The sequence below is a fragment of the Protobothrops mucrosquamatus genome, unplaced genomic scaffold, assembly GCF_001527695.2.
Source record: "Protobothrops mucrosquamatus isolate PMUCROS unplaced genomic scaffold, P.Mucros_1.0 scaffold419, whole genome shotgun sequence".
Taxonomy (NCBI): domain Eukaryota; kingdom Metazoa; phylum Chordata; class Lepidosauria; order Squamata; family Viperidae; genus Protobothrops; species Protobothrops mucrosquamatus.
The window spans coordinates 70,105-87,802 of NW_015386748.1; the positions used below are offsets into that span (position 1 = coordinate 70,105).

A 17,698-nucleotide genomic window follows, 5' to 3' on the forward strand; every position below is an offset into this window, starting at 1 on the left:
TGTATGTGTCAAGTCTCCATGCTGCTCCCCAACTTAAAGACATTGTCAGCCAGAACAGCTGCTAACCAGGGATGGTGGTAGGAGGTTGCATAAAAAAGTAAGACTCAACTCCCTCTCTTCTGCTTTATAATACAACTTGCCTCCTACTTCTCAGCTGCTAGTTCAGTGGTGGCAAACCTATGGCAAGGGTGCCAGAGGCGGCACTCAGAGCCCTCTCTGTGGGCATGCGCTCCGTCACCCCAGTCCTAGGCCTTCAGCTGGGTTTTATAAAACCTTTTCGCTTTAGGCCTCCGCAGCCGTGTACAAAAAAAAAAAGTTCAATCAATCAGTCAATTTCAACTTCTCGCGGGAAAAAAAAGATCTTGCAAAGTTGGAATTGATTGATTGAACTTTTTAGCCCCACCCAGTCTGCTGTTACCACCGCAGCCATGCCTACCCAATGGGCCACACCCACCCAATGAACCACACCCACCCAATGAGCCACACCCACCCGGCACCCGACGATGCATAAGTGGGTTTTGGGTTGCAGTTTGGGCACTCGGTCTCTAAAAGGTTCGCCATCACTGTGCTAGTTGGTCAGCAATTTTAGGATTATTCCAGAATATAAAGATTTAATCCTCTAGCCATACTTGCCTCCCTCCAAGGCTCAGACCCATTCTGCATTGGTAGATGTTTTCCCACAGCTTGTGATGTTTGGTTAGAGGAAAGGGAAACAAGGCCAGGGGAATCCACCAATCTGGGTCAATGTGTCCGTTGAGCAGCATTGTTTGCCAGCATCATACCTGGGAAAGGATGAGATTCGTCAATCAGGGCAGCAGACTTTTTTCTGCCAGTACTGTTTTCTACCAAAGACTTATAAATAGTATTTTAATAGAACATCCCAGAGGGTAATGATAAAATTAGTAATGAGTTTCTAAAAAATGAAAGGAAAAAATGAAAAGCTCAAACATTAAATATAAGAAGCTTTATTAACACTATGGAAATAAAGAATAAAACCTCACAAATACTTAATAAATAGTAATGTTCAATTTCTTTGTCGCCCCAAGAATAATGCATTGCGCTTATGAAAAAGAAAACAATAACTTCATTGAAACGGTCACCTTATCTCTCTCACAAATACTATCAAAAATTCATCCTGTTAGTACTGCAAGTTAAGTTTGTATTCTATATTATGCAAAATGAAGCCAATCTCAGTTAGAACATGTGCAGAAGATGGACCATTCAGTGGACTGAATGAGGCATTTTGTCCCTACTCCTAGTGTTACACATTTCTTTAAAAAACCATCATACTATCATAGTATATAACATTAAATATACAGTAGGCAAATAAGTTCATAGCGGTCATTAATTCATTTTTTGTAATAAAATACTTTTTTCTCTCTACAACATCAAGACTCCAGAACAGCTGTGGGAACTAGCTTTGTTTAGTCTAGCAAAGAGAAAGACTAGGGATGGTATGATAGCAGCCTTCCAATCCTTGAAGGGTTGTCACAGAGAAGACTGGTCAATTTATTTTCCAAAGCAAAGCACTTGAGGATAGGATAAGAAGTAATGGATGGGAGATTATCAAAAAGAGATCCAACAAAGTATTAAGGAAAAATTTCCTGACAAGGAGAACAATTAACCAATAGAATGACTTGCCTTCAGAAGTTCTGGGTGCTTTGTCACTGGAATATTTCAAGAAGAGATTGGACAACCATTTGTCTGGAATGGTATAGGGTCTCCTGCTCAAGAAGGGGGTTGGATTAGAAGACCTCCAAGGTCCCTTCCAACTCTGTTATTCTGTTCTTATGAAAGAACATAAGAACAGATTGGTGACAAATCTCAGATAGGAAATCACAACCCTGAAGCCTTCTCCCTTGTAAGGAGTTTCCTCATCTGCTGGTTAGGATGACTGAGACAATCTGACTCATCAGCTTTGCAGATCACAATATGGAAGCCATTTCAGATGACAATATGTGATCCTGAATTCATTTGTTTTTTATGTAAATGCTATTATTCTAATTTCCTTTTCAGTCACTGAAAGTTCCTTGCCACAATGCTTCTCAATTACAAATCATAAAAGCCCAGCCTCCTCAGTTCAGCTCACTTCTTCAGGTATTGTCATTTGATTAAGTTCTTGATATTTCAGGATGGCCCTGACACCTTACCAACCACAGCTACCACCCACAGTGCCCATTGCCCGTAGTTTCGAGCCCAAACCCGGTTGCCAACTTGCAAGCTCCACGGTGGCTTGGGCTGTGCTGATTCCGAGGCAACTCAGTCTGGATGCAGACGATCCAGTTTAGTGATTAAACAACAGCCCTATCTTAATTCTGCTGGACTTCTGCCTGTGGAAGTGCAGGGAGTCGTGCGTTGGCAGAGTAAAAGATCTGCCAACCGATGCTGCCAGTTACCAGTTACGATCTTCTTTAAGGATTCTTTGGTCGTCCGAACCATGCGTTCCGCTTGGCCATTGGAGGCCGGGTGAAAGGGGGGCCAAGTGGCGTGCCTGATCATGTTAGCCCTTAAAAAGGACTGAAATACTGCAGTGGCAAACTGAGCCCCATTGTCTGAAACTATCACATCAGGTAACCTGTGCATTGCAAAGATCCTGCGCAGTTCCTGGATGGTCCTGGCAGTAGTCATAGTTGGAACAGGTGCGACCTCTAACCACTTAGAGTGACTGTCCACCACAATGAGGAACAGCTGTCCCTGAAAGGGTCCTGCAAAATCAATGTGGATTCTTGACCACAAGGATTGTGTGGTTTCCCATTGGTGGACTGGGGCTTAAGGCATTTCTGGCCTGGATTGCTGGCAAATATAGCAACTTTGTACTTGGGCCTCTATATCTTTATCCAATGCTGGCCACCATAGGTAGCTTCTCGCGAGTGCCTTCATCTGGACTATTCCCGGATGTCCCTCATGCAGAGTCTCCAATACTCTGGGCCTCAAGGAGTTCGGGACTATGACCCGACTCCCCACAGAATGCAGCCCTTGTGAACTGAGAGCTCGTCCTTCCTCCTGCTAAAGCTCTGAAAATCAGGCCCCAGACTCATGTCCGGCCATCCTGTGAGCACCCAATTCAACACGTGGCTCAGCGTTTTGTCCACAGCTGTTTCAGCAGCCACGTCCCCTGTGTTAAGGGGAGACTCAGGCAAATCCTGAATAGCCAGGATTCGAGCAGCTGGAGCGGGATCTGGCTCTAATTGTGGCAGGGGCAGCCTGCTAAGGCCTTCCACATGGCCCATTTCCCTGCCCGGTTTGTGAATCAGCCTGTAATTATAAGCTGATAGAAAGATGGACCACCTCAGCATCCTTGGAGAGATGATCTAAAGTATTTGTTTGTCCGTCGTGAACAGACCCAGAAGTGGCTTGTGGTCCGTAAAGACCGTGAATGGCCAACCATACAAATAGTCATGAAATTTCTTAATGCCAGCCACAATGGCCAATGCCTCCTTATCTATTTGGGGGTAGTTGCGTTCTGCCGAGGACAGAGTCCTTGAATAATAGGCTATTGGAACTTATCTCCGATCAGCCATTAAATGGCTCAACACAGCCCCTACCCCGTATGGGGATGCATCACAAGCAATGCTGATAGGCAGCTGTTCGTTAAAATGTGTCAGTACCGAGTTTGAGGATAGCAGTGATTTGACTGCTAAGAAGCTTCTCTCATGGACGCTTGTCCACTGCCACTGTGCCTTTTTATCCAAGAGCCGGTGTAACGGCTCTGCCACTGCGGCCTTGTGTGGAAGAAAGGCATGATAAAAATTGAGTAGGCCTAGGAAAGCCTGGAGCTCTCCCTTTGACTTGGGACTGGGGGCCTGCTGAATTGCTTTGAGCTTGGATTCAGCAGGGTGAATGCCTGCGGCATCAATGCAGAACCCGAGAAATTCGGTTGAAGCTACCCCTATTTTGCATTTCTCCCTCTTTAGTTTCAGCCCCACTTCACGGAAACGCTGAAGGATGGCTTTGAGCCTTTCAGCCAATATTTCTACTGACTCCCCAGCTATGAGGACGTCATCGAAATATGGACACACTCCTGGGATACTTTTGAGCATGCATTCCATCATGCTCTGGAAAATCCCTGGGGTAACACTGACCCCGAATTGTAGGCGCCTTACTCTGAAAGCTCCCCTGTGGGTAACTATGGTCTGAGCTTCCACCATGGCATCATCCACAGGCAGTTGTTGGTAGGCTTGAGCCAAAACTAATTTGGCGAATATGCGACCTCCCTGTAGTGACGCCAAAATATGGCTGACTACAGGCACCAGATATGAATGTTGTTGAAGCGCTCTATTAATAGTGCACTTATAATCTGCACAAATGCACACCTCCCCGTTGGCCTTAGGTGACGTAACTATAGGGGTTTCCCACCGGCTGCTGTCTACTGGCTGCAACACACCTTGTTGCAACAGCTTTTCCAGCTCTGCATTGATTCTAGATTTAAGGGCAAAAGGCACTCTACAAGGCTTGATCCTTATTGGAGTTACAGTAGGATCAAGGTGGAGAGCAATTGGAGGTCCTTTGTAGTTTCCCAAGTCAGAGCTGAAAACATCAGCAAACTCCTGGCAAACTACCTCCAGGTCCGTTGCTTGTGTTCGGTTTATGCCAGTCACATGGATGCCCAATGCATCAAACCAGTCTAGCCTGATGAGGCTTGTGTGGTTGCCTTCAACAACCACAACATCCAGGGGACTCTCAAACTCTTTGAACTGCACTTTGAGTGTGGCTTCTCCTTTAACCACTAGCAGGAGTTTTGGAAATCAGTTAACATGAGATTCGATGGCTTGAGTTTGACTTGTTTGCCGCTGCGACTACAAATGTGGTTAAAAGTTCCTTGGGAAATTATAGACAAGGCTGACCCCATGTCTAGTTCCATGTTGCATGGGACTCCATGAAGCTTGACTTTAAGTCTCAGCTTCTCCTTCATGGGGCAATGGGCACCTGTTCTAAACACACTCCTTCTGCTAGCACAAAAACCAATTCTGTGTTGCTCCGGGGCCCCGGTACCTTTCCTGGGAAATTCTTCTTGTGGAATGTCCTTCTGGCGACCTTTACAGATGGTGGCGATGTGGCCTTGCTTGCCGCACACCCGGCACATTGCTGTGCGGAACCTGCACTCTGAGCGTCTATGTCGGCCTCCACAGCCCATACATCGAGTGAAAGGAACTTCCTTGTCAAGTGGCCGTTGAACTCTTGCAGGTGGCTTCTGCAGCTGCTCGATTTTGTGGTCCATGTAGGGGACCTCGCCTCTTTCCACATCCTCATGGTGGATGGTTGCTGGGCTGGGAGTGTTCTTGGAGGGCTGTAAGGCTTTTACGGCTTCCCCGGTGGCTTCTTTGGGGGATTTCCTTAAGGGCATCTTGGAATGACAAGGTCTCTTTCGCGAACAACTTCTGCTGAAGATCCCTGTTCCTCAACCTGCAAACTAAATGGTCTCTCAGTCTCTCTTCGAGGTCTTGGAAATTACAGAGCCGGGATGCCTGTCGTAGGGCAGCTATGAACTCGGTGGCAGACCCACCTGGTTGTTGCTCCCTTTGTTCGAACGCATGTCTCCAGGCAATGACAGAGAGCTTCGGTTCGAAATGTTCCTTGAGCATTTTCTTGAGTTCGGCGTAGGCGACCGTTTCAAGCAAAACTGGAGCAACTAAATTTTCAGCTATATTGAATGTCCCCTGGCCACACACGCATACCAGCGTTGCGGCCTTTAAGCCATCTTCATTAACTTGGTTAGCTCTCAGGTAGTTTTCAACTCACGAAATGTAAGAGCTCTACCTCTTGGGATGCAACACGTCGAACTCCAACAATTTTCCGAGCTTGGCCATGGTGAGTTGTCTCTGACCTAGCAATGCCTTGTGCTGCTAAGGCTTCTGTTGATGGTCCTGGGGACAGGTCCCTCAGGCGTTGGCCTCCAGTGTTGCTTGCTGGCAGGCAGAGGCAGGAACGTACTTCCTACCAGGGCACTGAGGCTGGTCTTACCCCTAGTGACTTCTGGCTCTTTATTTCTTCACAGCACATCCCATCCTCATCACCACTGTTATGTTTCCAGTTCAGTGAAGCATTGACGAGGCAAATGGTGCAAACAACAACTCTTTATTCAGCTAACAACAGAAGCAGCCCAAACTGCTGCTTAACCACTATTTATACAGCTCACCACTAGGCGGCAGCCAATAGAATTAAAGCAGTATTTCCTGCTTAAAGACAAGATAATTAACATGTAGACAGTCAGTCTGGAGCTTAAACAGGTGCAGCTGTTTGACCGTTTCCAACAGTTTCCAAACAATTAACCTCAATACATAACATGGAGTGTTAGCTATTCCTGTTGTCGTCTGCAAATTTGATGAGATCCCCACCTATCTCCTCATCCAAATCATTGATGAAGATATTGAAGAGCACTGGGCCCAGAACAGAGCCCTGGAGCATTCCACTACACACTTCCTTCTATGTAGATGCAGTTCCATTGAGGACCACACGTTGAGTACGGCTGGTCAGCCAGCTATGAATCCATCTTTCCGATCTCATCAAATTCATTCAATCATGACTTCCTAAGTAGCTTTTCTCAAAAATTGATTGCCTGTTTTAGATATTTAAGGCTGCCCCAAAGGCTGCAGTCTTGTAGGAACAAGTTTGGCAATGGGGATGTTGAGAATGTCTTGTTGGCTTTAGAAAACCAGAGTGGACTGGAGGTAAGTTCTGCTTATGTATCTCCCCTTGAAACTGATACTGGACTGCCTACAGTCTACTTTATTAAATGCCTTACTGAAGTCCAAGTAAATTATCTCCACAGCATTCCTCTGGTCCACTAATTTTGTCAATAAGATTTGTCTGGCATGATCTGTTTTTGACAAACCCATGTTGGCTTTTGGTTATGATTTTGTTTGCCTCTAGGAGTTCACTGCTTCGTTGCTTGATTATCTTTTCCAGAATCTTCCCAAGTATTGAGGTCAGGCTGATAGGTCTGTAGTTTCCTGGATCCATTTTTTTCCTTTTTTTGAAGATGGGAACTACATCAGCTCTTTTCCAGTCCTCTGGTAGTTCCCCAGTTCTCCAGGATCTTTGAAAGATGTAATTCACTGGTACTGAGATCACATCTGCCAGTTTTGTCAGCACCTTGGGGTGTAATCCATCTGTTCCTGGTTATTTGAACTCAGCTAGGGTGAACAGGTGCTCACTTACCATTTTCTTGCCTATTTTAACTTGTGTTTCTAATCTGTTTTTATGGTACTGTCAAACAATAGTATGGAACAGACCTATCCTTATTCATCTGACAAAGCAGCGAAGAGACCTAGGTACAAAATTGTTAACACAGATGCTTTTTGCAACAGGCTCTCACTGTAGGCCACAATAAGGAGTTTTAGCTAACAAAGGTTATCTAATCATTTTGAGATAACAAGTAGCAGAAAATATATAGAGCCATTTTCCATAGCCAGGACCATGCCACAATATACAGCAGACATTATGGCACCGAATAATCAGACATAGTTGTTACTCAGTAAGCTGAAGGCAATCAGGGAGCCAGGAACACAGAAACTGCTCTTTAAATACTGTTAAATAGAGAAGTGGAAAAATGAAGTACTAGCTATGAGAGTAGAAATTAAGAGATAGATCCATTTTAGTGAACCCATATGAAGAGATATGTTTTATGTAAATTTTAGATTGCATTGCCTTCAGTTTTGAGATTTTCAAAAACACATGGAAATAGTTAGTGATATATTTATTAAGGTTATATACTTACCCATATATCATCCAGTATATGAAATAGTTCAAGGATAGAAAGCAAGAACAAATTGTGCAAACTGAATTTCTGTTTCTGTACATACACCTACTCATACACTACACACATCCAGATAGAAAGACAAATGCTTCCATTCATTATTCACACAAGACACAAAGGAGCTCTGGAATATTGTATTCATCAGAGATAAAGATAACCCTGAATTTAAGATTATTTCCATCCCCAAAAGGAGAGTAGATTGCACAGGATTGGTGTACATATTTATAAATTCTTTCTAATGTATGCAATGCCAAGCTTTACTACTTAACAGAACAGAACTCAACAGAACAGAATAGAATAACCAACCTGGAAGGGACCATAGAGGTCTCCTAGTTCAACCCCCTGCTCAAGCAGGAGACCCTATACCATTCCAGACAAGTGGCTGTCCAGTCTCTTTATCAATCTAAGATTGCTAGCCCCTTCTAAATCCAGTCCTGGAGATTTCTTCTTCACCAATAAATATGTGCATGTGATATAACTGCATCTGTATATATATTTCCATGTCTATATTTGAAGCTACACTTCAAAAAAGGCACACAGGAGAATAAATGTATATCAGTTGAATTTAAAATGTATTAACTTCAAATTAATCTTTCTCCCTCTGAATAACTAGTCTCTGCACATTTTTCTTCCTTCCAATAGAAACAATAAAAAGTAACAAATAGGATGAAGATGGTATAAAAGGAAGAATAGCTGCACTGGGAAGGGAAGGAGGAAGGAAGGGAGAGAGGGAGGGAGGAAGGGATGGAGGGAGGGAGAGGGGAAGGGGAAGGGGAAGGGACCCATGCTTCTGAGGAGAAAAAAGAGATTATTTTCCTGGCAAACAGCCCTCCCATCTCCAGGCTTAATCTTCAAAAGCATCCTTGTTTTGCCGGAAGGAGGTCTGTAATCATTTCCACTAAGCCCATTCGAACTGAATGGGATGAATTCACAAATGTAAAATGATTCAGAGGCAACTATTTGAGGAAAGCATTTTATATTTCCATAAGGATAAATAGATATTTATTCATTGCTGAGCTGTTCAATATGCAGCTTGAAAACAGGGTTATTAAGCTGAGTCTCCAGTGTATCAGATATAGGGGAACAAATACTTCTAAGCTGCACCTGTGCATGTGTGTACTGACAATGTTTGTAATTTAGTTGTAACTGAACGCAGTAAGTTTAAGCAAGCAGAAGAGGTTACCAGCCAGCACACCATTTAGCACATGATGCCATGATGCCTTGCATGCTAATAAATAATGACATGTTGTTATTTATTAAGAAGTTATTTATCATGGAGTTTATTATCATTTCCATATTCTTCTTCATGCATCTTGATGCTCTTCTTCCTCACCTTTCAGTTCAATCCTCCTCAACCATTTATCCATGCTTATTTTTCCTCCTCCATTATGCTTCCATAGACTGATAAATACTGGTAGTGATTTCCAATAGCTACACTGGACAACAAATTTTTAAAAAAGTTTTGTTTCCTGAAAAATATTTGGTGACTATGATAGACCCCTTCAAACGGAACACAAATATAATTTCAGAATGATTGTATCAGGTAGGAATCTTGAGAAATATGAAATTAATTTTTAATGACTATAATGTATTTAATAGCATAATGTTTCCAACATGCTGCATGAGTTCAACAGAGATAAAAGTGGTTCTGATGCATCTCACTGCAGTGTCCAACAATGGTCAGCTAGCACTGATGGATTCCAATTGCCATAAATTCCATTTTTCTATTGTGGCAAAGTCTTTCATCATGTTTGTTATTGACTGCACCGAGATTTTCAAGAAAAAAGTCCAAATGTGAATGCAGAAAATAAATCTTCAGTGACATGCTGCACTTCATGGCCTTGTATGCTGTAAGACGTTTGTCAACCAGTTGTGGTTGTTGTAATTTTGTGGTTTGTAGTTGCCAAGAAAATTCTCAATAATGTCCTTTGAATGCTTTCCTGATGATTTTCTCTGACCCCATTAATAGATCTTCAAACCACTTGTCATTGATGATATATCTGACCCAAGGACCAACATAAATGCCTTCCTTAATCTTGGCATCAGTTATTTTTGAAAAGATCAGTCTCAGATAATGAAACCTTTCACCTTTCTTCTTCATCACTTTCACAAAAAAAATTATTAATCTGATTATTATGTGAAACAGAAGCAAAAATATTTTTATCAGGTCAACAAATCTTTCATGTTCTACATTTTTCTGTCCTGGAGTGGCCATTTCTCTTTTGGAGTGGCCATTTCTTTTCAATGTAACTCTCTGCATGGCTGTCCCATATATAACAACAGTACTTGGTATATCCAAGCTGCATTCAAAGCAGCAGGGCCACTACTTATAGATCTCCACAGATATTCCAGTTATATTTGTTGTACTGAATGTGATTCAACAGCAGTTCCATGTTTTTGTATGTTTTTTTCACGTGTGCAGCATAGCCAATAGGTATTAAGAGTGTACATTACCATTGTGTAAAAACAGAAGATTTCTATAAAATGGTATATGAGAGGTTAAATTCCTGGTTATTTTCATGATTAGCAGCCAAAAATCTATAAGATACATTCAAAAGTGTTCAGGAAGCAAAATCTGCAATGTCACTTTGCTGCTATAATTATATTTGGGCTACTTACTTCAAACAGCTTATCTATTTGCATCTATACGTGTGTCTGATTTGAAGGATGCACTCTAATTGCCACTAGAAACATGCAAGGTTGAAAAATTCCAAAATGAAGCCATGCAGGGCATGGCTTATGAGCAGTGTTCCCCAGTCTTGACAACTTTACAATAGACTTCAATTCCCAGAATTCTGGCTGGGGAATTCTGGGCATTGAAGGTCATACATCAATTCCCAAGATTCAGAAAAACCTATTTAGAAGTTGGTTGAGAGAAACTCTAGCTCCAGTGCAAAGCATTCAAATGTAATAGAACAGAGCTCATATACATTAAGTCCCTTTCATGTTGTGCAATGGGAAACAACTCTTTTTCTGGCCTCTTAAAGCTTCAGCCATCTTCAATAATTAGAATTATTGAAGTGTTCCTTCATTGGATACTCCAGCTGAACTTTGGGATAATTCTACCCAGTTCTTAAGGATTAAATGGAAACATACAAACACAGTCTTCAGAGAATCATATATCATAAAGATTATGATGCAGATATTTCATGAGCTAATAGCACTGTTCTTATTGATTACATTGATTTAATACATTTATTGCACTTAAGCATAGCAACCCTGTCTTCTGCATTCATTTACAACTTGATTACATTGGCATATTTGGAATGTACCTTTTTATATCATCACATCTGTTTAATCATGCTAATGGTCCATCTGCTTTTCTTGTGTGATGATGATGCTGTGAAGACAAAAGTAAATTTTTAATGATGAGCAACCCATTTATTTCCTCCCTCAAGTGCTTGCTCTGCAGTTCATACTTTTTAAGTCTTGTGAGGAAATTTCTTATGTATTATATTCTTTATTTTCAGAGAAGGATATATTCAATTTTTCAGGAGTCCAGGTTTCACTTTTGAAGTCTCTTAGAAAAATCTGTGCTTGTCTTCAGATACTGTTTCGAAGTTGGCTACAGACAGTTTTCGAATACTTGCTATTACAAATGTGCAGCATTAAGGAACTCATTTTGTTGTTACTGAAGAACCTGTATTTGTTGGTACTCTGAATTTCTTAGAGAAATGAGCTATTCTCTATGTGCATCAGCAAGGATTTTGCACGAGAACATCTCCTTCTATAGAGAATTGCGCTTAAATGATTCCTTCTCTGAGGATAACCCCTCTTTGAAAAGCCTGCAAGAATGGATTGTCTACCCTCCATATTTCAATCTGAAGATGTTTTTGATCCCACCAATAATTTGTCTTCTGGCAGCCATCCTGGTCATTCCTTTCATCTTATTTGTGATTTTTTCTCATGTCAACATACGTCAGGAAACAAGGTACCTTTTGTTGGGCAATGCTTTGCTTAGTGATTTGATGTATCTGCTGCTCTACACTGTGTCTGCGGTTTTCAGTATGTCCACTTTCAACCTCTCAAAAAGTGGTTGTATCATGCTGTTGTTTTTGCTAGCAATGACTTACTGTGGAGGCTTATTAACATCTGCGGCAATGGTGCTGGACACTTATTTGGCCATATTGTGGCCTTTGCATTATATTTCCATTCTGCCTTATTCCCGAGCAAAAAAACTGATTCTGTTCCTATGGATCTGCTCTGGGATTTTCCCTGGGATTATTTTCTTAATACTACACATCACTCAAGACTCCGGGGAATGTCCAGTAGAAAACTGTTCTGTTCCAATTATACTGGCAATGACTTTACAAGGAAACAATGCCATGAAATTCTGCTACATACTCTCCGTGTCTTCCCTTTTTATCTGTCTGACCTTCATTCTTTGTGGTTACATGGTCTTGTATTTTAAAACAAAGCAATCAGGAATATGGAGAAGCATTTTCTCTCGAGCCAGTGTGACATTCCTAATGCATCATATTATCCTATTATTTTATTTCTCTCCTCTTGTGGCTGTTGTAGTTGAGTCACTCCTTTATGTCAATGCTGTAATTGGGCCACAGACAGGAATTTGGGTGTCTATGATAGTTTGTAATGTCCTGATTACTTTGCCCAAGGCTTTGTTACCTTATCTGTGTGGGCTTCGATACAGAGAGATATCATCATCCCTCAAGTTCTGCATCAAATGGAAACGTTCTACAGTGGTAGCTCCTACTACATTTACCTGAGAAGAAACAAGGGCCTTAGAGTAACTGTGACCTAAAGCTGTGCTATGTATCTCATAAACTGAAATTATTTATCATTTTATTGATCTGTTGACTAAATTATTTGTATTTTTTCCTAATGTGTTCTTAATATCAACATGATGCTATCGTACTAGATGATATTTAGGCTAATAATTTTATTACTATGAGTGAAATGTTCTGATACATGGGTTTACTCTTCAGATACGGACCTAAATCTGCTAATATGTACCAACCACATTCTCAGAGTGAACATTGGTACATTTGACTTTACAAATTCCAGAGTATGAATCTTTTCATTAAAAAGGGGCTTAGTACTAATGTTTTCTACCAGCCAAGTTTTCTCTTTGTTTTGTATAATACAGAGCCAGAATCTATCCTACATTTTTCTTGCCTTTCCCATTTTTTTCTTTCCTGGGAAAGAAATTTTTGATGGCAAATGTCCACATTCCATGGCAATGTATTTGAGTTTCTTTATTGTTGAAGTGGTAGAGGCTGGAAACAGTTGATCCTTTTGTTTTATGCTATTCTTCTTTCTATTTTGCTGGTTGGAAAAAAAAACTGCTTAGTAAAAGCACTTCCTTTATAACCTGTTTCCCTGGGATTTAATGGAAGTGTAGGAAGGCAGATCATTGGAGAAATGAAAAATAGGAATTCACATCTGCTCCTTCTAACTAAGTGTGCTCAAGAACACCATGGTTGGCCAATGAAGAATTCTGTGAAGTTCTTTTCTTTTATAGAAAATCTTGAAACAATTCAATAAGAATAGAACAAATGCAGGATAATTTTTCTGTATGAGATGAATTTTCTATATTTTATATGTCCTGTTTTTATATAAATATATATGGGAAAAGCAATATTTGTCTGTATAGACTTTATTCGGGAATCCATGTTATGGAATTCCACAATGTGTTGTTCTTTCCAGTTTCTCTGTCACATTCCACTTTAAGGAGCAGAGAATTTATTAGTCCAGTTTGGCAGGCTAACCCAGCCAACAGCAAGGTCTGAATTGAGGTTGTTCTCCTTTCCCCAAATCCTGGCTCCTCTCAATAATGTGGATTATGCCTACAGGTGTTTGATAGTTGAATAGGGGAAAAGATATCTTTGCTCCATACAATTCCAGTTCAGGAAATATGAAGGTTGAAATCTAACACAGTTGGAAGCATCAGGTTGGGGAAAAACCAACCTAATCATCTCTGCTGTGGGAGAGAAAGAACTCAAGAATACAAGCCTCTTTGGTGCCTCCATCACTGGCTCAAATCAATAATGAAACTGTGTGGGAAAGAAAATAAACATTTAACAGTACATCTTGTAATCCTTTATGAGACAACTGTGTTTCCTCCGCAACATTTGGAGACTTTTTCTACCTAGGAGTGCATCAATAATGTTCTGTTGCTAGAGAAAGATAGGTTGCTAGCCAAATCTACCATGTATGTATGGATATAAACCAGATCCAGTCAGGCGCACCTATTGGAAAGATCCTTTCCCCTGACAATATGCTAAGAACAGCTTTAAAAGACATCCTTGAAATGAAGAATAGTAGCTAAGCAATATATTCTAACACAGTCCTCAACACTTATTTGGTAATCTTCATACAGTATGAGCTTTTCAATAATCCTATCTTTCACCTACTGAATATATTGCACCACATTTTTAAGCTAATGAATCACTTAATGACATCTCTAGTGCAAAGAGAATGAAAACAGAGGCAAATCTCTGAGATGGGACAAAGAGTTAGATTTACTGCATCTCTTTGGTGCCATCTACTGATGATCCAGATATTACCAGCCAATATGTCTTTCTTTCTTAGTACCTTACCTGAGCAGGAAGGAGGAAAGTGAGAAAGAGAACAGCTTGAAACAATACATAGAAAATCTGCAAGTATCTCTAATGTGCTTCTTAAAGTTCCTGCTGCTGTTCCTGAGGTAACAGCCAGCCAGGAGCAGTAATCAAGGAGGAATGGTAACAATGGTAGTAGCTCACCTTCCCTTCATCTCTCTGCATTACTGTCCCACTCAGGCTTCTATTGGAGTTTTTCCCTCAAGAATGTTCTCCATTTCAGAAGTTCCTGTGTCTCTGGGATTTCTGGACAGCCAGTTGGAAAAGACCTATGGAAGATTGGTTTGAACATGGTCTCTGCAGTGAGACTATTATATGCACAAAGATGGGAAAATATTGAAATACCCACAATAGAGAAATGGATTATGAAGATGATGGAAAGTGTGGAAATGACAAAATAACTTGTTTGATTGAGACTATGACAAGTACTTTTATTAAAGACTGGAAAACTCTTATGGACTTTTTGCTGAAAATGGAAAAAATAAACTGGTGGTTTATGGATTTGCTGATTAAAAAGAGTTGATTTTGAAAAGAAGGGAACTATGATGTAACTTCAAAAGAAGGAATAGAGATAATAAATTTGTAACTGTTGTGAAGAAGATAGGAAGTTATATGTACAGTATACTGTACTACATTTCATACTTTTCCTTTTTAATCCTACTTTATATCATTTCATGTGTACCATTAATAAAAATTGTATATACAAAAAAGAAGTACCTACCCTTTGTCTCCCCCTTCCTTAATAGGGGTAGCACAGAGGAGGTTTTTTTTTTCTCATTTTCTTGGGAAGCTTTCCGCTTTTAGAAATCTCCCTATCATTTTCCACTGAGGTAACCTCTGTATTTCTCGTCAGTCATGCAGTTGTCTCCATGCTCCACTTAATTAAGTTCCTCTCTCCCTTAGATCAAAACTGCTAACCTTAATCCTACCATAGGGAAGGCACAATTATCATTGCAATGAAGTTCTTAAGACAGTTGTGTGGGGTGGAGATATTTGACAAGAAGCCAGACCTCAAAAAGTGATGGGGAGAGGATGCTTCCTGAAGACAGTTCTGCAGAGCACTTGTAGAATCTTTTGAATCAATTCAGTTGATCCTTAAAGAGATGCTGAGTGGGTTGAAGTTTCTAGAGGAAAAAAGGAAATCTCTCCAGTGGTGGGAGATTGGGAAGCATTCAGTTGCAGGCATAGTTCAGTAATCTTAGGTGGTCAGGAACATCCATATCAGAGTGGAGGTCCGTGATCCAGGTTTTTACAACTGAACTCAGGCAAGCTAATTAGATTGGATGGTAATTTACATAGCAACAAAATCAATTCTATAGAGTAGCATTCATTTTCTCGGTTTTTTTATACAGCTGTGGATGTTGGTCGAAGAATAAGTGGTTCTTAAGTAAACTGAAATAACAAGGAATAAATAATTTGCAGAGGAAATCAATAGGTTTTAAAAGAAAAAGTAATCATTAACTAACTTGCCCTGCCAGTGTTGATGGGGGTGTGGTTTTCTCCCTGTTAATTCCTTGATTTGGATATTGTTTTCTGTTTCATTGTCCCAATTCTTTCAGATGGCGGTTAAATAAAATCCTCTTACTAAAAGAAACAATATGGAGGACTGTAAAAAGAAATTAAAAGGAGTTTTATTTTAAAAAAAATCTTAATAAAGGTACAGCTAGAAGAATGGTTTGGTTCTCAAGCAAAGCTTTCACGAAAGGTTACTTTATGCAACATAATAGTGAACTCCAAAGAAGACATAGGAAAAAACATAAGCTATTTTGGATGAGATAAAAAGAAAAGAAGAACAATTTAAATTTCCAGAGAATATAAGTATTTCTCAACAAATTAACTTCTACAAGGACAATTATCTATGTTAACAGAAATGGAAATAAAAGTGAATGAAAACAAAAACAGAAAAGTTGGGTTTGCAAATAAACCAGAAAGGTGGTTGGCATACAAATTACAAAAAGAAAAAGAAAATAAAATGATCTTGAAATTACAAGAGGGAGACATGGTAATAACAGATAATGTGGCTGTGCAAAAATTGTTTCATCACTAATATTCAAATTTATATAAAGGACAAGAAATTTTCCCGGAGAAAATAAATTAATATTTACATGAACTAGGTTTTCTGAGGATTACAAAGAAATAGAAATAGATAATGGGCTATTGTGGGCTAATGGGCTACAGTGTAACAGTAAGGGAAGTTTGTGAAACTATACAAAAGACTGAAATAGGAAAGGTGCCTGGATAAAATGGGTTATCAGCGCCTTACTATAAATGTTTTGAGGATGACCTTTCCAACCTTTACAAAATACAACAAACTCTATTTTAAAGAGGAGAAAGGGCTGGAAAAAGGATAATATAGCATTAATACCTAAGAAGAAACATGATTTGACTAACACTATCAGCCAATATCATTGCTGAATGAACACTATAAGTTGTTTGCAAAGATTTTGGAGAATCCACTAAAGGGAATACTGTAGAAGCATTCATGGGAAAAACTGATATATTAGCAGATTGTAAGATTAACAAAGAGAAGATAAAGATGTTAATAAAAAACATGAAAATAGAGGACCAAACAGAATTGATGAAATAAATGGATTTTAAGATTGAGAAGAAAGTAATATATTTCGGTATCACCATGAGAATTATAAATTGTATGTTATTTCAAAATAATTATGTTAAGACCTTGAAAGAAGATGAAAAGGACTTGTAAAAGTGGGAGAAACTGTCATTGCTGGAGATAAAGATGAATGTTTTGCCTAGAATTTATTTTTTGCTTCTGACTACCTGTTTTGGCAACTAATATATTATTTAAACAGTGGCAAAAGTATACCTCTAATTTTGTGTGGCAAGGGAAAAGCCACAGGTTATTTATATAAAGTGTTACACAATGTAAAGAAAAGAGAAGGGCTGGGTTTATCTTATTTGAAATTGCATTCAGCAGCTTGTTGTTTGGTTTGGTAGGTGTTGCTGAGAAATAGATAAATAAATTTTAGAGTCAGAAGGACATGACCCAAGATTTGGGTAGCAGAGATAATTGTAGTATGATAAAGTTAACGTTAATGTAGATTTTAAAAATCATTACGTTAGATGTGCCCTATTGAGAATATGGAATGGTTTCTTATTTACAGATTTGATAATTTGGCTTGTTTACAATCAGAAAGATTTGAAGTAGATAAAATAATTTAGGGATTAAAACATTGTAAGATTTTGAAACAGAATTGTGCACAAATGATAAACGTGATAGCTAAAATATATAACTTTTAACATTGAATTCAAAGTACCGTATATACTCGAGTATAAGTCGACCCGAGTATAAGCCGAGGGACCGATTTTCCCACAGAGAACTGGGAAAAATTGGTGACCC

The 17,698-nt window shown here is 39.7% G+C and overlaps 1 protein-coding gene across 1 annotated transcript; it reads left to right on the forward strand.

Annotated features, from left to right (window-relative positions):
* The first annotated feature begins 11,430 nt into the window (after positions 1-11,430).
* On the forward strand, positions 11,431-12,483 carry GPR148 (G protein-coupled receptor 148). Its single transcript, XM_029284197.1, has one exon. The coding sequence runs from the start codon at positions 11,431-11,433 to the stop codon at positions 12,481-12,483; it is 1,053 nt and encodes a 350-aa protein (XP_029140030.1).
* Positions 12,484-17,698: the final 5,215 nt, after the last annotated feature.